Source organism: Hippocampus comes, unplaced genomic scaffold, assembly GCF_001891065.2.
Source record: "Hippocampus comes isolate QL1 unplaced genomic scaffold, H_comes_QL1_v1.1 scaffold123, whole genome shotgun sequence".
NCBI classification, from domain to species: Eukaryota; Metazoa; Chordata; class Actinopteri; order Syngnathiformes; family Syngnathidae; genus Hippocampus; species Hippocampus comes.
The window spans coordinates 821,087-847,337 of record NW_017804997.1 but is presented as its reverse complement, the minus strand read 5'-3'; the positions used below and the strand labels follow the sequence as shown (position 1 = coordinate 847,337).

General features: G+C 41.1%; 3 protein-coding genes across 4 annotated transcripts in view; 2 read left to right on the top strand and 1 right to left on the bottom strand.

Moving 5' to 3' along the window:
- The window catches only part of tsc1b (TSC complex subunit 1b), a 26,545-nt gene extending 23,446 nt beyond the window's left edge, over positions 1–3,099 (bottom strand). For both annotated transcript variants that reach the window (XM_019894510.1, XM_019894523.1), the window contains exon 1: positions 2,813–3,099. The gene's annotated coding sequence lies outside the window, so the exon portion shown is untranslated. The remainder of the gene's footprint in view (positions 1–2,812) is intronic.
- A 1,292-nt stretch (positions 3,100–4,391) lies between these two features.
- Positions 4,392–11,097, top strand: gfi1b (growth factor independent 1B transcription repressor). Its single transcript, XM_019894743.1, has 7 exons — positions 4,392–4,791; positions 5,071–5,153; positions 5,375–5,548; positions 6,172–6,392; positions 6,662–6,799; positions 8,745–8,910; positions 9,287–11,097. The coding sequence occupies exons 2-7, from the start codon at positions 5,078–5,080 to the stop codon at positions 9,463–9,465; spliced, it is 954 nt and encodes a 317-aa protein (XP_019750302.1). The 5' UTR covers positions 4,392–4,791; positions 5,071–5,077; the 3' UTR covers positions 9,466–11,097.
- A 5,644-nt stretch (positions 11,098–16,741) lies between these two features.
- gtf3c5 (general transcription factor IIIC, polypeptide 5) overlaps positions 16,742–26,251 on the top strand; it is an 11,805-nt gene continuing 2,295 nt past the window's right edge. The window contains exons 1-10 of the mRNA XM_019894839.1: positions 16,742–17,083; positions 17,457–17,655; positions 18,020–18,218; positions 18,400–18,586; positions 21,009–21,113; positions 22,361–22,475; positions 23,471–23,551; positions 23,742–23,830; positions 24,050–24,132; positions 25,751–25,893. Of these exons, the coding sequence (XP_019750398.1) occupies positions 16,880–17,083; positions 17,457–17,655; positions 18,020–18,218; positions 18,400–18,586; positions 21,009–21,113; positions 22,361–22,475; positions 23,471–23,551; positions 23,742–23,830; positions 24,050–24,132; positions 25,751–25,893 (1,405 nt within the window). The 5' untranslated portion in view covers positions 16,742–16,879. The remainder of the gene's footprint in view (positions 17,084–17,456; positions 17,656–18,019; positions 18,219–18,399; positions 18,587–21,008; positions 21,114–22,360; positions 22,476–23,470; positions 23,552–23,741; positions 23,831–24,049; positions 24,133–25,750; positions 25,894–26,251) is intronic.

The window sequence follows — 26,251 nt, the reverse complement described above, 5'->3', positions numbered from 1 at the left end:
TACCGTATTTTCACAACCATTCGGCGCACCGTATTGTTGGGCGCAGTCTCACTAACGGGTGCTATTTTGGTATTTTACACATAGACAAAACGCACTGTATTATTGGGCGCAGTTTTACAGTGGTAAAACATACGCCAGCTTAAACATACGGCATGCGTGCACGCACGCTAAAAACACGTTAGCTTGAAGCATACGGTAGCATGCTAAGACATACGGATTCACGCTAAAAACATGTTTTTAAAAAGGCAACGGAAGCAAAACTGAGTTCGGTTGCATTTTATTTCGCCAGCTTACAATGTACTCCCGTTTTTTGATCAATCAAAAAACGTGAGTACATTGTAAGCTGGCTAAATAAAATGCAACTGAACTCAGTTTTGCTTCCGTTGCCTTTTTAAAAACGTGTTTTTAGCGTGTATCCGTATGTCTTAGCATGCTACCGTATGCTTCAAGCTAACGTGTTTTTAGCGTGCGTGCACGCATGCCGTATGTTTAAGCTGGCGTATGTTTTACCACTGTAAAACTGCGCCCAATAATACAGTGCGTTTTGTCTATGTGTAAAATACCAAAATAGCACCCGTTAGTGAGACTGCGCCCAACAATACGGTGCGCCGAATGGTTGTGAAAATACGGTACCTGAGGTGGAAAAACATCCTCAATATTTTTTTTTTTAACCAAGGTACTCAAATTACTCGAGGAAACGTTTCACCCCGAGTAAATTTTATTTGTCATTATTCCGTTTTTTTCCAAAATGAGAAGCAATTTATTTCAAAGTTTCATTTTGCACCAAAAACTGTCATGAATAATTGTGATTAATATTGGAGGTGTCAATTTATCGCATTCATCATATTTAGCGCATTATGTTTTTTAATCGCGTTGATCTAAATTTTCATCTCTAACTTTATTGTTTCTGTCGGTTGGTTGCCTTTTTCTAATATCACTTTTCATGTGTTGGCTTCCTGTGTTTAGAGTAGTTGAGGATGGGGAAACAACTGTCAGTCACAGCCTGAAGCGGACATTGATTGGCTGTCATTATGTTTGGGCTTGTTTAGCATAAGCTGATTGGCTCCTATTGGAGTTGGGCGGGCTAAGAAAGCAGCGGTGAGGAGAGGTGAAAATGGAGGAGCATGTGAAAATTCTCGGCACAATGAATGGACAATTTACTTTTCAAATACGCCCTGACGGCACTATTGCTAAAAGTAGAGTGGTGTGCCTAATTTGTAAGAAGGAGTTTGCTGACCACCAAAGCAACTCAAGTTTAGCCTCCCACATTAATGCAAAGCACCCAGGTGTGAATAAATCCACAGCTAATGTTAGCACCGAAAGCGTTGCAATATAGCGAGCTAAATCCAAACTCAACTCGAGAAGAACACCCCGCATACGAGGTATGAAGTCAGCAGAGTTGCTGTGTCCTCAGTAGACTACCAGAGGTGGTTGATGTTTATTTCAGCGCTTTATTTTCTCATGAAGAACAGTGTTATTTCTGAAGTGCTAAGTTACAGCACTGTGATTTAAGAGTCTCTTTTTTTTTTTATCCGAAGCAAGTTCAGTGTTGAGTTCTTGTACTGCTCAGAAAAAAATTCTTACTGTTTTTGATATGTTAACCGAAGCACTTTTTATGGGCTCAATGTTCTATTTTTATTTTTATTTTGTAATTATTTGGAGATTTACAAAAACGAACAAAACGGTGATATTCACTCTGGTGGTCAAAACTAAAAGTTGCAGGTTGGACTTGGGACTAGTCTCAACTACAGCAGCAAGTAAATGGCTTGGACTGCATCTGTTCAAGTCTGTTTACAAACAATGAGAGACTTTATAATGCCACTTTTTTGTCTTTACATTGCCTCAATAATGTAATGAATTAAAAATGAAAATAGGGGTTTTCTCAGCACTTTTTAGATGAGGTGAAAATATTGATTAATTAGATCAATTAATTACAGATCATAATTAATCTCACAATTTTTTAATCGCTTGACAGCACTAATTATATTAATATTAATGATTACAATACTGATCAAAATAAATCTGAAATGCATGAAAACAAATTTGACTTGTTGCTGTGTATGATGTACAAAACCCCCTAGTTAATTGTTTTTGGTCTTGCATGCAAAATAAAACATTTACATTTATTTTTCAAAATATTGTGTGATATTACTGATTTCCAGGATATGTGATCACCATAATACTAATGTGAATCCTCATTACGTTTCATCTCTCATAAAAAAATAAAATAAAATGGCTAACACCTGTCACGCTAATTTGGAGAAGAGCTCAAATATCACAGCAATGACGCAAGCAATAGACTGTGTGTGTGTATGTATATATATATATATATATTATAGACGATCTTAATGGTGATACATAAGGCTAGGCTGCAATGTGTTTTGCATATGTGACAAGCGCGTGTGTGCACTGACCACTGCCTGCTGCTGCTTGGCGTAAACAACTTGCAGAGAACAATGGCCAGGGTTTGCTTTCCATCATCCGATTATACAAATGTGGAGCCACCGTCGCTCCGCAACGTGGGAACAGCCTCAAACCCAACACCACACGTCGGGAAAGTGGCACGAAATGTTAAGGATCAACCTGTGGTGATAAACCATTACCGCGGTTCTTTACAAAAACAAGTCAGTCCTACCGCCAAGAGCTAACGTTAGCTGGCAGCAGCGACCCAGAGTCGCTCGGGATTTAATTTTGCCTGTCAGTCATAGTAAATCGTTGGAGGGCGAGCCACACAATCAGCAGTTCATAAAGCAACACAAACACGTTGAGATTATTTTTAGAATCGGGAATTCAAATAATCGCAGCTGTTTACCTGTTAGAGTAGCTTCACTCCACAGGGCGCCGCCATCTTGAACACCTCACAGCCCATCCCTCCACGATCGGCTTCCGCTGAAAGACTGCATGGAAATTAATCCCACAAACTAGCGCCCCGAAATACTCTCAACGAAACCAAGTCAACTCATTTACTATTAATCACTAAGAATCAAACACGTGGCAATGGCAAATTCTAGTTGAAATTAATTTTTATCCACGCTGAATAAAATCATTCACTCCCTTGTCAGGAAGCGACTGTTTGTCCCATCGGCTCATTTGGCGGATGTCTGAAGTGTGAGTGATCCGGTTTCGCGTGACCCACATGTTGACAGCGCACGCGCAGACACTTCACCGATCACACCGTTTGGTGATCAATGAGTGGTACGAACAAATTTAAATCCAATAAACCCTCTACAATATGGATGTGCAAATTTTGAAAAATAAAAAGTTATATGTAGTGGTGCGAAGTAACGAAGAATAGATATGATACTCTTTACTTGAGAGAGTTAGTTTGGACTACTTCAGTGTAATTTTCAAGTTACACCGGTCAACACATTTTTTTATATTCGGAATCTGCGCAAAAATAAAACAAAAGAAAATTAAAAAAATGTTTATTTGCATCTCCAATGCAAAATGTAATTTTTTAAATGTATGTGCGCGCGCGCGCGCGCGCGTGTGTGTGTGTGTGTGTGTGTGTGTGTGTGTGTGTGTGTGTGTGTGTGTGTGTTTTTTTTTTTATTTTTGTTTTGTGCACATTTTTTTATATTCGGAATCTGCGCAAAAATAAAACAAAAGAAAATTAAAAAAATGTTTATTTGCATCTCCAATGCAAAATGTAATTTTTTAAATGTATGTGCGCGCGCGCGCGCGCGTGTGTGTGTGTGTGTGTGTGTGTGTGTGTGTGTGTGTGTGTGTGTGTTATTTATTTTAATTATGTTTCATGTTGGATTTTTATTGAGGTACAGTACCGTTTCGGCTGAGGTTGTTTTTCAAAGTGCACTCTCGTTTAGTGCTGCAAATTGAGTACAAGGCAGTGCTACAAATTGAGTACAAGGCAGAGTATGAAATTTGTCCACAAGATGTCGCCCTTATACTTCTCCCGGTTGATGCTCACACTCAATTATTCGGGTTATCGCGAATCCCTGCAGGTTTTCAAAATTTCAAAATAAGTAAATTAATTTGTAAATGCTGGGACGAGGTAGTAGCTATCACTACGAATTCCCTTTATCTATTTTTGTGACGGGGTATGCCACATGTAAATTATTCCTTGCGTCCGGCAAAATAGACTGAAGCGCCTTACATATGACGATTGAATAAACCAGTAAATGGAGAATTTAAAAGTCAACACATTCTCCCAGACTGGTTTGGTTTGTGTATCTTTGGAGGTGCTCGGTCTCATGTGACCTTGATGCCATTTAAATATCACGCACAAGACTTTCCTAATAGTAGCGTGTGGTACAGTTGTCAATCAAAAATTGAAATCACAACAAAAGTGTTTCGGATGACAATACATCGTTCGTATGTACCCGTGGCTGTATATACAGAAATGCAGTCGAAATAAGCAATATATATGATTTAAAAAACATGTACCTAAAGTTTTGCGAGCAGTGACTCATCGGCCTCTGTATTAAATTTTGCCAAGTTTGTATAACTTCAGCAGTTTCCTTTTTCTATTCCCCCCTCCAGCTGTGTGTTCAGTGTAACTGTACAAGCAGGAGGCCCCGTGCGTCTTCTACGCAAATTGCCTTTTCTAGGTTGGCTCTGCCATTGGTTGAAACCACAGTCAGATTCCCCGACGAAATTATCTGATTGGAAATCAGAGAGGGGAGAAAAAGAAAGAGCAACAATTAAGTGCGATGCTTTTACTCTGGTTTGCTTTTGGGACTTGAAGGAAAGGATTTTCTTCTACTTTTTGCGCGACACATTATAAGGGCTGAACGACGAAAAAAAATATTTTTTTGACTGGATCTTGTTGAGGTGAGTTGTTGCTAGAACGGAAAAGTTTACACACATTTATTTTTCGCCTTATTTTATGGTGTAAAATGTGACATTTTAAGATGTAATGTATATGATCAATTCAAACAAATAGCGTTTTCATTGATTTGCGTGCTATTTTTAATAACATTGTTTCCAATTAAAACCTTGACAAAACATTTTCGTTTTGACAAAACATGAGCAGTGTTTAACGGAAATCGAAATAATTATTTACTTAAGACTTCCTTTTAGCGCAAATCAACGTGCTATTTGTGCTTATAGAGTCAACATGCCACGATCATTCCTGGTGAAAAACAAACGGAGCACGTCATTTAATGTGCATAGATTGCATGAAGATGAGACAGGTAAGTTTGAAACATTTGTTATAGAAAAAGAAATATTGCCAAAAGTTAGCTATTTTTAGTCCTGTCATCAATATTCACCACAGTCCAGTTCACCCTCATTTTTGACAAAATTATCTCAATTTGGAATAGGTGATGAAATTACAAATTTGGTTGAATTTAATAGCTCCAGGTTTTTATTGAATAATCATAGTTAATCAAACTGCATTGTTTTGGATTTAAAGGTGTCTCACTTCAGAGCACAGACTCTCCAGGTAGGCCTCAGTCGGAGAGCCTGCATTCCCAAACAGACAAAAAATTATTAGAACAAGAGGAGGAAGAATTTCAGAGTCCTTTACCCATGCTGGCAGAGCCCACCAGCTCCCCTGAGGCACACACAAAGCCCTACTACCAAACAGGTGAGCACCGCATTTTCGTGCAGGCATGACTAAAATTTACAGATGTTAAACGACAAAGTGTGGCAGTAAAGTTGCAGGACTCGTGTAATTTAAGATATTTCACTCCCAAACTACAAGTTTTCCTCCTCAGTGTGGGCCTTGCGATCAACCTGCACATCTACAAAAATTGTGTGGCATTTGCTTCGTTCAACGCATGAGAAGAGGAGCGTGTTGTGTTACAACAACTCGTAGCTCACACTTCCCCATGGCAAAACACCTTCTCACAACGCTCTGAGCATCGAAGAAGAACATGGCCGCGGTGGAGCGCAATCTCCCCACTCAACCAACCTGGCTCAGTGTGAATTTTTTTCGGGTTTTTTACCTCCCTTGACCAAGCTAAAGGGCAGTCAAGGGACCTGTTTGGAGGACCTTGACCGCATCAAGATTTCCATGACAATTGAGTTGCGCAGGATCCTGGAAGAATCCTTCCAGAAATGAATGAAGGCATGTTAGAGAAGGCTGAGAAAGTGCATTGGACTCTTGGGGCATTCGGGGAAAATTGTATATGAACTATATCTTTTGACAACAATCCTGGAGCCTTTCCATCACACCTTGTATGTACATTTCTTTTATTTGCTCCTCAGATCCACAGATGGGAGAATTCCCTTCCTACTATAAGCCGACATATTCCTGGGAGCAGGTTCCCTCTCGTTATCAGTTGGGTTTCAGCCCCTCGGTGCTGCAGCATGCCGCCAGTTTGTACAACACGCACATCAGCCGCAGCCCACAGCACCCGCAGCCTCTGGACTGTAGTACACACTACTCGCCAAGCTCCAACACCTACCACTGTATCACCTGTGATAAGGTAGGTTAAGTGTGAAACCCATCCAATTTAGGAGATTTGGCCCTTGGATTAAAGAATAAATATATTTAAGTGAAATGACGTTATTAACGCTTGGTAAATCCTATTTCAACATTTGGAAATGAAAACAGGGTGCATCAGTAAGTTTGAGTTCATTATTTGACAACTTACGTGCGTGCGTGCGTGCGTGTGTATGTGTGTGCGTGCGTGTGCGCGCGCACCATCTTAAAGTTGTCCGCCAAGTCCGTTGACATATATCAACTGTGCTCCAGGTGTTCTCAACGCCTCATGGCCTGGAGGTTCATGTCAGGAGGTCCCACAGTGGAACGAGACCTTTTGGCTGTAGCATCTGCAGGAAAACCTTTGGCCACGCAGTCAGTCTTGAGCAACACATGAACGTCCACTCCCAGGTATAATCGCTGAAAGACTGATGATAAGATCAAAAATGTTGAAAATGATAGAATGCAGATTGTATTTTATCATGTGTCAGATCACTCTTTTGTACTTGACATACTGAGAAGTAATTGGCATTACATGCTAATAGGGCCACATTTGGCAGTTTTGTACTGTATGTTCTGTACTGGCATCTTTGTATCAGCAGTTGAAACACTGATATTGAACTTTTCAAAATGTATCCGGGCTTGGATTGGAAAAAAAATCCCCAAAACAACAGGTTTGGTCGCAACCATTCACAGTGGAGACAATTGAAACGCCATATCACTTCTAATTAGAACTATCAAGCTTTCCAACATGATCACATTTACTCAGTGGCTGGACTAATTTCAGTTGTATTTCTGTTTAGTTTTCATAATTTAAATGAATAAATACAAAAACAAATCAAGAAACAAATAAAGAAATAAATAAACCCCATCTCGTTCATCCCCTCCATGAGCCATCATCTTACCATAGTAGAGGGGTTTGTGTGTCCTAATGATCCTAGGAGCTAAGTTGTCTGGGGATTTAGGCCCCTGGCAGGGTCACCCATGGCAAACAGGTACTGGGCGAGGGACCAGACAAAACATGGCTCAGAGATCGCTTATGATGATTGACAAATTTGGAACACATTCTCCCTTTCCCGGACACGGGTCACCACAGCCCCCTCCCCTGAGGTGAGGCTTGCTGATGGGCGCCTGGTGGCCAGGCCTGCACCCCGGCCGGGCTCAGTCCGAAAAGGCAACATGGGTCCCCCTTCCCATGGGCTCACCACCTGTGGGAGGGAGAAAAGGGGTCAGGTGCCCTGTGACCTTGGGGGTCCGAGACCCGTCTACAGAAACTAGGGACATGGAATGTAAGCACTCTGACAGAGAAGGAGTCTGAGTTTGTGTGTGAGGCTGAGAAGTTCCGACTCGATATAGTCGGGCTTGCCTCCATGCCCAGCTTAGGCTCCGGTACCAGTCCTCTTGAGAGGGGTTGGACACTCTTCATTCTGGAGTTGCCCCAAGTGAGAGCCGCCACACAGGTGTGGGCATACCTACCGCCCCCCGGCTTGGTGCCTGTACATTAGGGTTCCCCTCGGTGGACGAGAGGGTAGCCTTCCTCCACCTTCGAGTGGAGCGATGGGTCCTGAATGTTGTTTGTGCCTATGAACCAAATAGCAGTTCAGAGTACGCACCCTTGTTGGAGTTCTTGGAGGATGTGCTGGAGAGCGCTCCCCCTGGGGACTCCATCACTCTACTGGGGGACTTCAATGATCACGTGGGCAATGACAGTGAGACCTGGAATGGCGTGATTATCCATAATGAGCACCATTTTTAAACCTAAGGATATCAATACATACACTTGGCACCAGGACACCCTTGGTTGCAGTTTAATGATCATCTTTGTAGGCATGTCATCGGATTTGCAGCCATTTTAGATCTTCCGGTGAAGAGAGGGGTGGAGCTGTCAAATGATCAGCACCTGCTGGTGGGGGAAAATACCGGTCTGACCTGGCAGACACAAAAGTATTGTGAAGGTTTGCTGGGAGTGCCTGGTAGAATCCCCTTGTCAGAAAGCGTTTAAACTCCCACCTCTGGCAGAACTTTGCCCACATCCCGAGGCAAGGGACCTTGAGTGCGAGTGGACCATGTTTTGTACCTCCTTTGTTGAGGTGGCCGATTGGAGCTGTGGCCGTAAGGTAGTTGGTGCCTGTCGTGGTGGCAATCTGGGAAACTCTGGTAGACACCGGCGATAAGGGACGCTGTCAATCTGAAGAGTCGTATTGTGGTGTGTGGGACTCCGGAGGCATTTGACAGGTACCGGCTGGCCTAGCGGAACACAGCCTCAGTGGTTGCTGAAGCAAAAAGGCGGCGTGGGAGGAGCTTGAGGAGGCCATAAAAAACGACTTCCACATTTTGTGTGTCTGCCTTCGCACAGGAGAAAAGTTTTGAGTGCAAGATGTGCGGGAAGTCCTTCAAGCGCTCCTCCACTCTGTCCACGCACCTCCTCATCCACTCTGACACGAGGCCGTACCCGTGCCAGTTCTGTGGGAAGAGGTTTCATCAGAAGTCTGACATGAAGAAGCATACATATATTCACACAGGTATGACTTGGCCGACAAGGTTAGAAAATGAAGCGTGTGGCTAATGTAATTGTCTGATTGTAAAAGTAGTGTTTCCAAGAGTGTTATCATGACTGATGAAGTCGAACAAAAAAAAAGACAGATGAGCAAAATCTCACCCCTTTCAAGCAGCTGCCATTGCAATAGTTGTGGTTCAAGAATTAGATACAAATGCAAACATTATCCTAATGGTGGCTCCCACCTCAGGTGTAATGACAAAACCTGATTTTCCAGAAGCAGAGTGATTTGTATAAAGCATACACCTGCTCCTTTAAACAAATAATTAGAAAATAATCCAAGATTTTATGGTGCATGTGTGTTTTGGTTATTTTTTTTCATCATTTGCCTGTGTTCTCAGGTGAGAAACCCCACAAATGCCAAGTGTGTGGCAAAGCGTTCAGCCAGAGCTCCAACCTGATCACCCACAGTAGGAAACACACAGGCTTCAAACCATTCGGCTGCGGCATTTGCTCCAAAGGCTTCCAGCGCAAGGTGGACCTTCGCAGGCACCACGAGAGCCAGCACAGCATTAAATGACGTGTCCGCAGCCACCTTCTATACGTGCTGTATATGTCCAGGGGCACGTCTAACCTCTGACCTTGACGGCTGCTCAGCAACCCCACCCCCTCCACCCCCACCCAGGATCTCAAGCGTACAATATGTTGCAGTTTGGTACCCATTTACAATGTAACTGAACTTAATGACTTAGTTTTTGTTGTTTTTTTGTAGTGTTTAAAAAGAATTCAAAATAAATAATAGCAGCAGGCTTCATTATGAGCCACCTATTTAGGGCTGGACCCTCTAGTTGATGAAACCTGAGGTAGACTTAAAATGTATTTATTGAGTAAATAGGGTGCCTTTACAACTTCCCTATTTCACCCTAGAAAAATTGTGATTCCCCACGAACTTCATATTCGTTGCGTTAAGTCGATGCCTGTTAGAAATGCAGATTGCTCAAGGTCCCACACCTGACAGTATTTTTTTTTTTTTAATCACAATACCTAAGTGGACATTAAGCTTATCATCCAACCACACATAATATACAATACAATACAATACATCTTTGGTGATTATAGCGCTTTCACCTATGATGAAGATAACGGAATATAAGGGTATGTATTTATTTTGCGACCATCCACTGCTTCAGCCTCCATTGGATGAAGACAAAATGCTCGTCATAATGTCACTGAAAACATCATTCATTATTATTATTATTAAATTTTTTAAGGGGCAGTTATCCCGTGATGACAATGGCAATTTCAGGTCACCTACAAAATGTTCAATGCACTCATGAAAATAGAATATACATGATGAAATGATTTATTTATATGTTTTTTTTTAAATCAAATAACTTCTTATTGACAATAAATCAAGTTAAAAAATGCTAACATTGCAGTTAGTAGAGCAGTGTATGGGATATGCCAAAATCATAAACAGTACATCCAATGGGGGGAAAAAAGAGAGAAAGAGCGAGAGGCTAATCATTGTACTGGTATGTGTGCAAATGTTTGGCTGATGATGAAACCAAAGGCACATTAAAGAGATGCTGACCTTATCTCACATTGCCTTTCACATCAGATACATCTGAGCATAATATTGCAACGTCTGAAGCACATCTGCTATTATTGGGAACTCACGAACTCAGAAATTTCAATTTCGCAAACTGACACACTTTGCCAAATGTATTTTTTTCCCATGGAGGCCACAACACTCACGTCCCTCCGAGGCTAACCAAACAACCTCAAAACGAGCACAAATTTCAAGTCCAAATAATGCCTCACAGACTCTGGTCATAAAATCTGCCCTGAAACTTGATTTCAACAAGTGACATGAGCGATTACGAGTTCCTGTGCCGCCAACGGAGGCGTTTTTTTTTTTTTTTTTTTTTTTAAATGATGTGCCAGTCAAAATAAAACTACATTGGACTCCCTACGTTTCTCGTTGTTGGAAGCAAATGTTCAACAAAAACAATGAAATGTATTGTAATTACTTCTGTATCGAGTTCATATATGAGAAGTTTTCTGCTTTCAAATGTTGTATACATTTTGGGGGGATGTCTTGGTATCTTTTCGGACCCAGGATTATAACTGCATGTGAGCTCTTTGCTGGCGTGTTTAAATTCATGTAACATGAGAATTGTGAATCTATGAAAATAAAGAATGGGCTGAGGCTGTGGTTGTTCTGTCCTGTTCCCTCCAGGGTAAAATACATGTCGACTGTTGGTCTAGTAAAATGATGTGATAAACTCTGTCAACACGTCTCTTCCAGCTCATTCTGGTTTGCTTCAAAGCGTTGGAGCTCACTCATTAGGCCTGGAAAAGGTCACGCCCGCCCAACCAGTAAAATGAATTCTCGATGTATTTTTGCCGTCCTGACTGGACATTTCATCAAAATGCACAACATGCAAGGTGTTCTTTTTTGTTTGGGCGGTCTCAGAAATTGTTTCTATTGAGCAATCTGTTTTGAAGTTTTGCACTGCATCCTATGAGGTTGTTCACAATTGTGATCTGCAGCAAAATATTGCAATGCAAAACACTGGAAAAGAATAATAAATGTGGTGAAAACAATAACTCATAATCTTTGTGAAGAGATTTTCTTTTTTTGAAAAAGATGCAATCTTGCATTCAAATGACATAAAAATAGCCAAATTAAAAAAAGTTCCATTCCTTCCTTCTCTTATACTGACAACTCGAACTGTAATCACAGATATAAATCAGAATTGCACAAACCATCAGGTGAGCCTTTATTAAAGTTTGGCCACCCACACCTGCACACGTCCACTGTTGTTGCTTTGTCTGAAAAGTGCACTGAGGTGACTGGGATACAGGGATCATCTCATGGGCTGTGAAAAAGGGATTGATTGCTCAGTCAACTGTCGCCACACCCAGCCAGCACATTGGATTTACTTTTACAAACAGTCTCGAAGGAAAACTCACCACCTTCCTCAAACACCAAACCAGTTAACACTTTTAAGATGCTTCGGGCAAATCTGATCATCACCAGGGTTTGTTTACTCGAAGAAACAGGATGAGGCATGGTTGGAAGCTTTGCCACCAACCACCGGCTACAGTAATTTTCGTGCGTGTATTTTTAAATGCATTAAATTTTGACTCTAATTCGAAGTTGCGCTGGGTACGCGCAATTAGTGACGGGGTCAGATGGGAATAAGCAATTCGGCATTGCTGCTGCCACATTATGATAACAGTCAGCGTCATGAATCTCGTCTAAAATGGATTCAGCGTGGTTTAAGGCCCAGCCGAAGAATAAACCATGGTAGTGAAACAAAAGCAGTTTTCTGCAAAGTCGTGCAAGGTGTGTATGATTTTCTTTTGCAGAAATCAGTGTCGGTGTGGGCAACGGAGCAGATGTGGAGGCTTACTGTCTGGCAAACAAATCTGAGGTCTTTATGCAAATTTTGTGGATATCACAGAGGAAACAAGGCCCCCTGTGTCTGTGCAACAGTCACTGCGGGGACATCCTGGTCGGAGTGGGACTGAGCTAATCAAAAGCCAACACATGTAACCAACAGAAAAGAGAGGAGGAGGAGGAGGAGGAGGATCATTGTGGGAGGGACGTGCAAACAGGACACAGGTTGTGAATAGGGGAGGGGTCGTGTGTAGCCTCAGGAAAAACGGGAGAAAAAAGGCCAAAAATATGCGGCACTCACCAGGAACATTCACTTTCCACTGCTGGGATAAAAACGTTATGTATAAAAATATATTTGATTTTTTTTTTCTGCTGAATAAAGCAGAGATACTTGCTGCATTTAAAACTCTGTTCATATAGATGTTACACCCCTTCACATTTGCATGTTGCTCCAGGTGTTGCAAAAGTTGCAAATATATTGTGATTGATTTGCTTTCTAACTGTGCAGCTGTGTGCCATGAAAAGGTTCACTTGCGACGCTGCAGATAAGGGCAAAAGGTTCATCCTTTTTGGGATGCTGGTTTATAAATGTAACCCTTTCATGCACAAATAATGATAACCTGTATCCTGATAACCTGATAAGATGTCCACTGTCGTAACCGCTGTCCCTGAAAGGGTTAAGAAAGTAAAATCTGAAAAGGTAAGGATTATTGCAATGACAAGAGATGCAAAGATTTTGAGTCTATGGCATTTTATAATAGTGACACCTTCATCCAACCTGAGCGTTGTGCCTCCGATCTCCTTCAGAAACACAAGACACCCACAACAGCCCAGGAGATGGATCTTAGATGCAAATTTGTCTTGCAAATGTTCTCCATGCAAATGAGCGGTACCTGGTTTGTGCAAGCATGTGCCCGAGGGATGTCAAATTCATGGAACGCAGAGCGGGAAATCCGAGGAAAAGCTTAACTCAACAAAGATGGGGTCATAACAAATATGCAATGTTGCTCGATATCGCCAGCGGAAACAAATTGGATGTCACTTTTACACTTTTGTGGTCAGGAATTTAGGAATTTGTTTGGATTCATCAGTGTTCGTCCATACAAATAGAAGACAAACTGTCAGCAGATTTCCTCCATATGACTAGACAAAGGAAGTTGCCGTATGATCGTGTCTGCTGTAGTCGCAGTCGTGTGCAGATGTGATACTCACACACACACACGCACACACACACACACACACGCACACACACACGCACACACACACGCACACACACACACACACACACACACACACACGTGTGTACGCGCATATACTAGTGGAGTGGTGATTATTCGATTAATCAAGACCTAATTAATTATTAAGTTAATCGCTAATTATTTCTGATTCCCTGAAAGGGTTAAGAAAGTAAAATCTGAAAAGGTAAGGATTATTGCAATGACAAGAGATGCAAAGATTTTGAGTCTATGGCATTTTATAATAGTGACACCTTCATCCAACCTGAGCGTTGTGCCTCCGATCTCCTTCAGAAACACAAGACACCCACAACAGCCCAGGAGATGGATCTTAGATGCAAATTTGTCTTGCAAATGTTCTCCATGCAAATGAGCGGTACCTGGTTTGTGCAAGCATGTGCCCGAGGGATGTCAAATTCATGGAACGCAGAGCGGGAAATCCGAGGAAAAGCTTAACTCAACAAAGATGGGGTCATAACAAATATGCAATGTTGCTCGATATCGCCAGCGGAAACAAATTGGATGTCGCTTTTACACTTTTGTGGTCAGGAATTTAGGAATTTGTTTGGATTCATCAGTGTTCGTCCATACAAATAGAAGACAAACTGTCAGCAGATTTCCTCCATATGACTAGACAAAGGAAGTTGCCGTATGATCGTGTCTGCTGTAGTCGCAGTCGTGTGCAGATGTGATACTGTTTGATTGCCAGTCTCACTGTGTTGTGGCCCAGCATGTCCACAGATAAGTGCAACAATGACATGGCTGAAGGACACTGCTGCAGTGAGTGACGGCAGGGGAAGATCCAAACTTCCTGTTTAGTCACCATACAGAAGACATGCAACATGACCGTCGCTGTATAGTGTATTACATCATGGGTTTATATATATATATGTATATATATGTGTGTGTGTACGCGCATATACTAGTGGGACGGTGATTATTCGATTAATCAATTAATTATTAAGTTAATCCCTAATTATTTCTGAGAATCAATTAATCGTTTAGAGAGAATAATTTCAGCCTCAAAACAGTAAATAATCTCAGATTTCTTTAGTCCTCTTTGAAAACAGATGTATTAACATTGTGTTTCATCAAAATAAGACATTTATATTCATTTGCTTTTATAATGATCAACATTTTTTTTGCCTATTTTCAGACATTCTGAACAACACGTATTCAACAATAAACAATGAAAAATAATTGTCTTAATGTTGCATTTCAATCTAAATTGATATGTGAGTGGACTGAGTCAAAATCACCCTTGGTCTCTGTTTTAGTGCGTACTTTTTTTTGAGACATTTTTGTCCGACGGGTTGCCATACGATTCTAATGTTTGTGACATGGGTGCCTTGGCTCAATACAGGTTGGGAAACATCGCTTAAGCGATCCAAATTTTGCAGCGTGACCTTACACACGTACACATCACACACCAAATATGGGCAGATTTACCACATTTTATCTTCCCAACTGTCAAACAGCCAGCTGCAAGTTCAGAGGCTGGCCGTGCAAAAGCTTCGACAAGTCATAGGGGAGTGTGCCGCATGAGAAGCAAGTGTAAGCAAAAAAAGAAAAAAAAGAAACATGAAATCTGAGTGCCACAGGCTCTTCCAGTGAATTCCAGGCAGCAAAGTGTGTCTGATAATGCTATCATGGCCTGCACACACTTTAACGGTTGGACCGGGCCAGCCAAGAGGCAGGGAGGAGCGGACAAGGCTTTGAGAGAGATAGCACCAAAATACGTAGGAGTGTCAAACATTTCCTTCGAAACTAAACTAAAAGAGTAGCTCATCACGTCAACATGTCACCACAGCACGCAACTGATTGTCAGTCAGTGCCTTTGGTACCCTCTTGACATATCCTACACCAATCCGCCAACTCTTGCACTGAATTGCAATGTCATTTATAGGCCAATGTTAAACACTTTGCTGAGCTTTGTAGAGTAACATGCAAAATTGATATTTAAGTTAATTTCTGAACTTTGAATGTTGAAAATGTGGGCATGAATGTAAAAAGCAAAATTTTTTTCATGGGCCACACCATATAAGTGCATAATTGCCTCATCATATCATTACAGCAAGAAAATTTGATAGAAGACTATTTAGCCTTTTTAGGAAGCAAGTGTAATAGATTAGAATGACTTGCTTGAGCAGGCCACATAAAATGATAAAATCCCGGTGCTTCAGTTTGACACTGATGCCTTTGCGTGAGTGTTCACTTTATCAATATCATGCAAGATGGTAACAAAAAAGGGAACATAGAATTGCCAAAGTGTTATGCTTTACAATACCCCAGGCAATGAAAAGAAGTCGGACTGGAATCAAAGCAAACTCTTAAGTTCCACTAAAATAATTGCCCATATATGAGGAACATTTTAATAACTCGGTAAACATAGACACAACTGTTTCCTTTCTTCTCTGGGGGGATGTGAGTGTATTAACAGATTCCAGGAGGGACAGACCACAAATCCTCTTTTCTGAAGTTCTTCTGTCAATAGGGGATGGTACCTCTCAGACAACAATGTAGAGCACATTCAATGTCTTTGAGAAAAGCCAGCAGTGTAGTGAGTGAAATAAACCCATCTAGATGATTTATTTATATTCTTTATTGTTGGTTATTCAATGTCTTTATTTTCCTGCCTCAAAGCCAACATGGATGATTAAATTACTTGTCTCGAACTTAATCTCGTCTTTGTCTTTGTATTATTTTGGATGTCACGGATTCGTGAAAAAACACAAACATTCATAACTGAGTGACAGTTTAATACAATACAATGAAAATCATCATAACTGACACTATTATAGTCCATATCGTAGCGCGTCCTTCATTTTTCATTTTTTTTAAGGTTTGCATTGCCATCGTGTGGCCAGATGCGATATTGCGATGATGCCGCTTTCAGGTCGATATTTTCTTTTAATGTAAAGAGAAAAACAGTCAGGTTTCAATGTTAATGAATTGTGTCTGCATAGATAATACACTGGGGTGATTTTGTACACGAAAAGAGGTTATATTTATATTGTAATTTTGATAAGATTCTGGATTTGACCGTTTTGTACATCAAGATTGTATCTTGGAGGGATCAATAACACAGCAGATAAATACATACGTATAAATAAAATAATGGTGGCTCAAGCCAACCTAAAATAATGTCTATCGTGGTTTATCGTAACAATAACATCGGTAACGGAACAATATACTGTAACAATCGTTTCTAGTCGGAATTGTTTTGCTGCCTCCCGACATGCAAGCGAGCTTGAAACTGGAGAAGAGATTTCCGCACGTTTCGCTTTGTTTCTTCGTTACACTTTTTCTGGACATTGAGATCATATTATATATATAATTGATAATTAACGATGGAGGATCCCAAAGATTTAAAATTGGGTTTCACGTTGAAAGAATTGACGTTTTCCGGTTCCAACGAACGAGATATTGTGCCTGGAAACTCGTCGACACTCGAGTTGCGGGACAATAAACTGGTATGCGTGGAGTATCCAGCACTCGTTTCCAGAGTGGACAAGATGCTCGAGACTCTTGGCGGTGAAAAAACTGTTTCTGACGTAAGTAAATTAGAACGAAGGAAACGGCGAGATACATCTCCTGCGTGTTTAAGTAGTTGTTTGTGATGCAAATAAAAATGGTGGTACATGGGCTACAAATGAAGTTTCCATTCTAATAGGGTGCATGTTTACTGAACGAAATGTAAACGCACCACTTCGGGTTTTGCTCCCATTTTTCACCAACTAAACTCAAGCATCTAAGAAAACTCCCCGGTGTCTGATGAGACCCTTATTTGGATGGTCTCCGTATTCAAGTTTCAAAACGTCTTTATTTGAATGGCTTTGGTCGTGATTATTGATGTTGAATTAGAATCTTCAGACAAACAACTGTCGTCGGTTTGGTTATTATTATTTTCCCCCTCCATTTCATTAGACCTTCACTCAACCGAATCTGCGGCTCGAGCTGCGCTACCGACCCCAGGACCCTTTTTGTCATTCTCTGTGCGGAAACCGCTTCTCGTCCAGCAACCTTCTCCTCCGTGTGCGAAGAAGAGTCAGGAAAAGAGACTCCAAAGTTGCTGAGATCAACATGGAAATACTGGGAGTTATTGGAACAACATACAAATTTCAAGGTGTGATTGTTAATCCTTGCCCATTTAGTTTTTAATAATCATTTTACTTGCTTCTCCTGTCGAGTAAAACCAGGGGAAAGAGCTGTATTAAAAACTAGAAGAGATGAAAAGATAAAATTGCTAACTTTTAAATGAAATTTGTCATGAAGCTATTGTGATGTTTTATTCATGCAGTTGAATTTATGCGTGAGGTTAGCCAACTACACACTTTGGGCCAAGTATTGACAGTAAACTTCTACACCACTACAACCTGCACCCGCAATAATAAACATGTTATCACATGAAACCATCTTGGACAATGCCAGTCAGAATTCTTTCTGGTGTCTATACTTGACATTCAGGAAGCTATCTTTGTCTCTTCCAGGGATGGCAGACTATCAGTGCCTTGCTGTGCATTGTCAAGATGGAAAGCACACATCATTGTACGACAAAATCATCCTTCGGAAAACAGAGAAGCAAGAGTTTTTTAAGCAGCCCATGCCGTATTTCCTTCCCCCGGCCATCTTCTCACGTCTCGACAGTCCAGTTGATTATTTCTACCGAGCTGATGTTCCTCAAAAACAGTAAGTACCTTGTGTGGCCAAATAGAACTCTTCAACGCCACATCTTTTGCTCATCTAAATACTTGAAATATGTACACCTTTTGATTGTTTCCTTTTTGCTTACTGTCTGCTGTGGAGATTCAAGCTTCATTCACAAAAGAGGATCAGAAATGATTCTGTTTCTACTTTTATCTTTGTACAGACAAGCGGATGTCCCGAGCAAGACATCTTTCATTGGTTTGAATAGACCCCGTCGGCCCCACAATGCCATTTTCGTCACCTACACCGATCCTGTTGTTCCTACCGAAGCTCTGGAGGCAGCTAAGATTCATTGGAAAAAAATCGGCTCGAGGGAGCATGACAAGCAGGCCGAGGAAAAACTACTTAAGGTATTTTTAAATGATGTTAACCATCTGCCTACTGATTGACAATTTACATTGTCCTGTGAGGAATTATGTCAATATACAGTATATATTCCACAGGAGGGCCTCAACGACATTACACAGGTTATTTTTTCTCTCAACTCTTCAAGGGAGAAATGCAAAACTAAAATATTCATTTCAGCACATCATAGAAGTTGAGTATCAAATACTGTGAGTTTGACCAGCGGTCCCCAACCTTTTTTGCCCCACGGGCCGGTTCAACGTCAGACAATTTTTTCAAGGGCCGGCATTTAAGGTGTGACGGATAAATACAACAAAATAATATGATGTGACCTGCATGAAAACTGTGGTATTTTCTAAACATAATAATAAACACGAATCATGACGGAGGACATGCAACATGAGGAACATCCTATCTGACCGCAATACTCTCTGGTCGCTCTTGGTAACGTTGAAATGTGCCTTCAAAATAAGATATACGCAAATACAAAGTGCATGAAAAACACAATCTACCATCACCGCATATTATGTAGAGTGGGCTTGGTGTGTGGGGATCTCCCATTGAGATAAATCCATATTTTAAGTAGGGCTCCTTATACTGTCTATTAAATGTAGTCTTCTTTTTCTTGAAAGGCTTAGGCTTCTCTTCTGTATCCTGGCTGGGCCTTTTCCCCTTCCCAAAATCATTTGGTTTTTACTCATTTTGCTAGCTTCTGGGTTTCATTTTAGCCGCAACCTATCACATGACTGAGAAGCGCGCCTTGACCTGTGTCAAGAGTCCATCCATCCATCCATCCATCCATCTTCTACCGCTTATCCGGGGCCGGGTTGCGGGGGCAGCAGCTTTAGCAGGGAAGCCCAGACTTCCTACTCCCTAGCTACTTATTCCAGCTCTCCCCGGGGGATCCCGAGGGGGCTTTTTTTTTGGGTCACATAGTCTCTCCAGCTTGTACTGGGTCGTCCTCGGGGTCTCCTCCCGGTGGGACATGCCCGGAACACCTCACCAGGGAGGCATTCAGGAGGCATCCGAATCAGATGCCCAAGCCACCTCATCAGGCTCCACTTGGGGCAAGATCTCCTCCCCGAACCGGAGGGGGCAGTCCACCCTTTTCCGACTGAGGACCATTGTTTCAGATTTGGAGGTGCTGATTTTCATCCCAACCGCTTCACACTCGGCTGCGAAACGCTCCAGTGAGAGTTGGAGAGCCCTGCTTGAAGGAGCCAACAGTACCACATCATCTGCAAAAAGCAGAGATGCAATACTGAGGCCACCAAAACGAGACCTCCTCAACGCTTCGGCTGCGCCTAGAAATTCTGTCCATAAAGGTTATGAACAGAATCGGCGACAAAGGGCAGCTTTGGCTGAGTTCTACCTTCACTGGAAACGATTCCGACTTTCTGTCGGCAATGCGAACCAAACGCTGACATCGGTGGTATAGTGACCGAAAAGCCCCTATCAGGAGGTTCGGTACCCCATACCCACGAAGCACCCTCCACAGAACTCCCCGAGGGACACGGTCAAACGCCTTCTCCAGGTGTCAACTGTGTCAAGAGTGATACACTTTAGTCAGATGTAACAGAGAATCCGGTATTTTTTTCAAAATAAAGCATATTTCAGATTTCAAAATAAATCAAACAGAAGTAATGTAAGTTCCTTCTTCTTTCTGTACGGACCGGTACCGGTCCGTGGCCCGGGAATTGTGGAATGCTGTGGTAGACAGATAATCTCAAACGAACAAGTAAAAATTGAAAGCAAAAAATCATAAATATACCCCACTCGCATTAGCACCAGACAGAAGCATGCTTACCATTAGACACACATAAACACATATATTCCGGTACATATACATAAGTATGTACATATACACACATCAAGTCAAGTTAACTTTATTGTCAAATATGCTCTATGTGAACCATAGAGTGCCAACACAGGAGAGCGATAAATACATATACACTCGATCTCTCTCTCTCTCTCTCTCTCACACACACATAATAATACTGCGATTGGTTGCCAATAAGTTTAGGGTGGACCCCGCCTACTGCCCGAAGACAGCTGGGATAGGCTCCAGCACGCCGGCCACATTTGTGAGGATAAGCGGATTGGAAAATGGATGGATGGATTTGTGTGTGTGTGTGTGTGTGTGTGTGGGTGTGTGTGTGTGTGTGTGTGTGTGGGTGTGTGTGTGTGTGTGTGTGTGTGGGTGTGTGTGTGTGTGTGTGTGTGTGGGTGTGTGTGTGTGTGTGTGTGTGTGGGTGTGTGTGTGTGTGTGTGTGTGTGTATCTATATAGTGGGCTCTATCGCACTTCATGAAAGTCAAGCGAGTGCACCATCAGTGTCCTTGGTTTTGCAATATTGTATAATGGCAAGCAGGCATAACTTTCCATAATTCAGCTTTTATCTTATCTCAAAGCCTAATTTTGTTTTTAGATGTTTGAGAGCCGGCCCATCTGGTCACGGAATGCTGTCAAGGCCAACCTTAATATCCACCCGGACAAACTCAAAATGCTCCTGCCTGTCTTGGCATACTACATGGTGAGTTCAAAGGACACTGTGTGCCTGATACAGAATAAACATTGGTGCATGCTTTTTTTTTTAACCCACAATCAACCTAAGGTAGTCAGGAAAAAGACAAATGGCAGTAAGTTGTGTTCAAGCCTTTTGATATTCACCAATAGCCACAATTCTATTACTTATTCTATATTCTTATGGATGCAGTCTTCAACAACAACAACAAAAAACTAAATCAAAGCATTTACGGATTCTCTTATAGTGTTTATAATGTTGCTACTTTAGGGGTATTCTTGTAATTTGTATGGGGGTTTTTTGTTTGTTTGTTTGTTTTTTTTTACACTGAATTGCAATGAATTTTAAAGGTCTCTAAAACTTTTCAGTAGATCAAACATGTAAATGAGTCAAAGAATATTCAATTGCTTGAACAAATTTGACAAAAACGTGTGCCGGCTTTCTTACACGTTTTTCCTGTTCTTTATCCGTCCCAATTATTCAAATTCCTTCATTACTTTTACTATTTTACCATACTATTACTATCATAACTTTGCTGCTGTGAATTAGGAATTTCTCCATTGTGAGACTAATAAAGGATTTCTTATCTTACCTTATTTTTCACATTCCCTCAAATGACCAGTTTTCCCAGAATTCGTTCACAATCAGACATTCAACACAAATGTCCCACATCATTCCCATTTACCAAATTCAAAATATTTACCTCATAAAAAATTACTTTGGGTACTATTTTCATCAGTAAAATGACAAAATTAACATCTTTTTCATATTTACCGCTAAATCTAATTTTATTGATATGATTCAAACCATTCCAAATTCAATATGTTCAACTCATCTCGGGAACAATTCACATTCTGTTGATTTTTGTTTTGATGTTTTGGATATGCCGCTAGCTTCCACATTCTTTGACAGACTAAACCATTCCAAGTGTCACGTTATATTATTATTTCAATTCATTCTGTAGCATTTCTCTATAGCATCAGCATTTCAGCATTTATATGCAATAGCTATCAAAATTGAATCGCCTCGTCAAGTGTGCAAAACTCCTAAATGATGCAAAAACTAATACCTTCCCTCGTTTCATTTAGAAGCACAAACCGAGTAGATTAAATTTTATTTGTGCCATTGTGACACTGCGGTGGACTGTTTTTTGAATGTGTCCTCTGTTGTCTATGTCAAGTTTTGTGCTAAGTGCTATCTAGGAATGTGATCAAGTAAATTACCTCGGACCATTTTTTTTTTTTTTTTTTTTTCAGGTGACAGGACCATGGAGAACTCTGTGGGTGAAGTTTGGTTATGACCCTCGAAAGACAGTCGAGGCCAAAATTTACCAGATGCTCGACTACAGGATGCGCTGTAGCACCAAAAAAGGTCAGAAAAGAGTTGCAATTGGAAATCATGCTGATCTGTTCAGGAAAAGCTTTTGGCTTCCTATAAAAAGTTTTGAAGCACTGCGTTGTCTTACAATGGTGTCATGTTAAAATATTGAATACAGCCGTCCTTCTGATTTTTTTGTTGTTGTTTTTGGTTTGACTTGCCGGTTCAAACTTAGGAAATCAATTCATATCGCTTCACAATCAGTAGCAGCTTGGTAACCATTGAGCAATTTATCAAAAAGAGGCTTCCCTCATTCTGTTTACAGTCACACTAAAAATAAAACAGAGAATTACATCCAATGTACTTTAAAACAACATAGCTTTGCCCAAGGAAAGTCTGCTAGCACGAATGCTAACAAACAATGGAACATGCCGCAAACATGCTAATGGTTTGCATCAATAGTTGCAGTTTTAGAACACAAAACATGGAACACCACGTTTAGACAGAAAAAATAATACTCAAAGGCATGTTACCGATTCTGAACAAAAAATTACTAATATTAAAGAATTTAACATGGTCACTTACATTAGTGGTAGTGGAAGTATGCTCTTCTTTGTTTGTGTTTGCATGACTGTAAAGAAATATACTGCCTCCTGGGTGGGCACAACTGAAGGAGCAGCATGACATAAATTGTTGAAGAAAGTCATCACTCGTTTTTTTTTTGTTTTTGTTTTTTGTTTTTTTAATAAAGTACAATAATGTATAATGCTGTTTTTCCTAATTAAAAAATACAAGGGGCGGCTGTAAAGGATTAATAGCATTTCCGTTCATTTCAATCGGGAAAGATGATTTTCAATATGAGTGAGTTACGAGCATGGTCATGGAACAAATTAAGCTCGTATCTTCAGGCACTGCTATATCCAATACAGTCTTAAAGTAAGATGCAGATAGAGATGCTTCAGTGATGCCGTACATTACAGACTTGTTGTACAGACATTGTATATTACTAGGTATTGACTTGTCTGTCTCCCTGTCTCTTGCATGTAAAGCATATAAAATTTCTGATCTGGTGGTGAAACCCAAGAGGAGTACCCTGAACTACACCCTACCAATAGCAATCAACAAGACCGGTCAGTGGACGCATTGATTCAATTAAATAGTTTTTTTACCATACTGTAGTTAGGTAAGAAGCATCCATCAAATGGACAGGCGAGTGTGCATTCTCTTGTTGAGGGTTATCCAAAATTATCTTCCCAGCAAGTTCTTAACTGAGCGTTTTATGCGCGTGTTCTTGATTTTCTTTTTCATGCCGGTGCCCAGGTCCACCTCCAGCCAGTGTGTCTGAACTTCGAACTCAGGAGGCTTCAAGCACCAGCAGAGATCCAGTCCCAATCTCTTATCAGCTAAAGGTCAGGTGACATCATTGGATGGCATTACTGTGCGACGCTCAATTTGGATTGAACTAATTTCCTGATTTGAAGGGGATGTTTGGTTTTGAATATCGAGTTAATAATATTTACTCTGCCATTAAAAAACAAAACGTTTATAATTTTGGTGGTTAAGATGTACACCATGAAATGTGGATTGAAAAAGTTGATACTAATGTCTGCTTCATTTGACACCTATAGGATTCATCCTATATATTCAGAGAGGGCATGCTGCCTCTCCACCGGCAGATGTTTTACCAGCTGTGTGACCTGGATGTGCCAAGGTAGACTCCGGTGCTGTGCAGTCACTGCTTTTGTTTTGTCTGTTAAACACAATTTTCTTCCCCTTGTGCTCTTGCTCACCTTTTGTGTTATGTCCTTACATTTTAGTACACAGTGGATTCCTGCATACTCAGCATTCACCAATTTACCCGCTGCTTTTTTTTCTTTTTAACTGTGATTTTATAACATCAAAATATATATTTTTTCTCACTCAAATGACACGTCACAGCCACCACCCCTGGCACGAAGATTTATTGAGCCCCAGTTGTTAAACCATGGATACATTCAAAGAAAAGTTTCTGAAGAAAATAGAATGTTTATTGCTTAAACAAACATTGCTCACGTAGCCTCACACAGATTGCAATTGTTCATTAGGGTGAAGGTGATGATTTACCAGCCAGATGTATCAACTCTGTGAGCTTGACGCTCAAAGCAAAAATCACTAATAACCAGGTGAAATAAATATTTGAATTGGCTGTTCTTTTGCACAAATATATAATTTAGATTGTTAAATGTCAAGTCAGGTTGACAGCTGACTGCATGTGCTACATTTGATAAAATGTTGACGTGACACAAACAGGCGGTGACACAAACAGGCGGTAGTTTTGGTTGGCATTGCTGGTTGCCATTGACTTATTATTTTCAAGGAAGGTTCAACCAATGGGTGTTGAGTTTTTAGAGTGACCCCTGACAGATACATGAGGAAGGTGTTGTGCGTGGTATGTCGTCAAAAACAAGGCAACGCAAGAAACCTGTTGAATCAGTAGCACTTAAGTGATCAATTGGAAAGCATGGAAATGCAAGCAGTTTGCACAGGCTGTCATGAGCAATTTAGTCGCTAATTACTAGCCGGCAATCGTGTCATCTTTTGTTCAGTCACATTTGCAAGTACCAATGATGCTAACGCCGTATGTAGGATCATACAGTAACTTAAAAATGATTGTGTTTACTTTATAAGGAGTATTTCTTATTCCTGATTGGTCCATTTCTTTCCAGTTCATTGTGTTGTTTTATTTTATATTACATTTGTATTACAGTAGAATAATAGTTTTAAATGAATTTTTAAAAATCATTGTTAATGAATTGTTTAATTACTTATACAATATCTTTGTTGTCAGTGCCAGTGCTTTAGAACTGGCAATTTAAAAGCAATGGGGGGAAAATGGTTGCTGGTCCGCAGACAGCATGGACTTGTCTCAACTGGTCCGTGACACAAGAAATGCTGGGGACCACTACTCAACGTGACGGCACCAATGTCAACTTTGACTTCCAGTAGTTTCGCCAAGCTAGGACACTGCATTAAAAACCAGTGGAAGTGCAACATTGCTCGCCCTTTTTCCAACAGTCCATTTGTGTTGGTACTGCGTGGACTAAGCTCAGGAAACACCGAAGCACTAACCGCCGTAGCATTAACAACTAAATCAGGCCTAGCAGCACCCCACAACCTCAGGGTAGCATTGAGCCGCCACCTTCAATGCAACTTCTCTGCTTTGCTGTGTTCTTATCATTATCATTATCATCAGAATTGTTGTTGACGTGTGTGTACAGTTACTGTACATTACGTAGCTGCAACCTTATTGCAGCTACGCTCATTGATTGGATTTTCCTGTCTGTCGCCAGTATCCAGGAAGTCATCAAGCAGAACAGCGGTACGGAGCAAGTGTGCGATGAGCGCGATGGCTGGTGTACTGTGGGCACCACGGACAAGCTCAGGGACATCATCTCAGCCATGGTCAAAAAGGTTATCAGAGCACAAAAACCACGTAAGGGAATTAGTACGCATTGAAAGCAAATACAGTGATCCCTCGCTATATTGCGCTTCATTTATCCCGGCTTCAGTACATCGTGTTTTTCCCCCCAAAGTACTGTACTGTATTCAGGAAACAAATGCCGAATGACTCGTTTACCTGTCTGTAATGTATATGCAACGGGCAATCATTCAAGGCATATGATTGGTTTCCGGCGTACGTCGACCAATGACTGCACAGAGTGGATTTATCCCGTTAGCTGATTGGCTGTGCATCTTCTCAGCCCCGCCCAGCACCTTCCCTTCTGTCTTATCACGGGGGTTACTCTTTGATCAGTGTCGAATCAAGTGGCTGCCTAGTTGAGTGTTGTGTT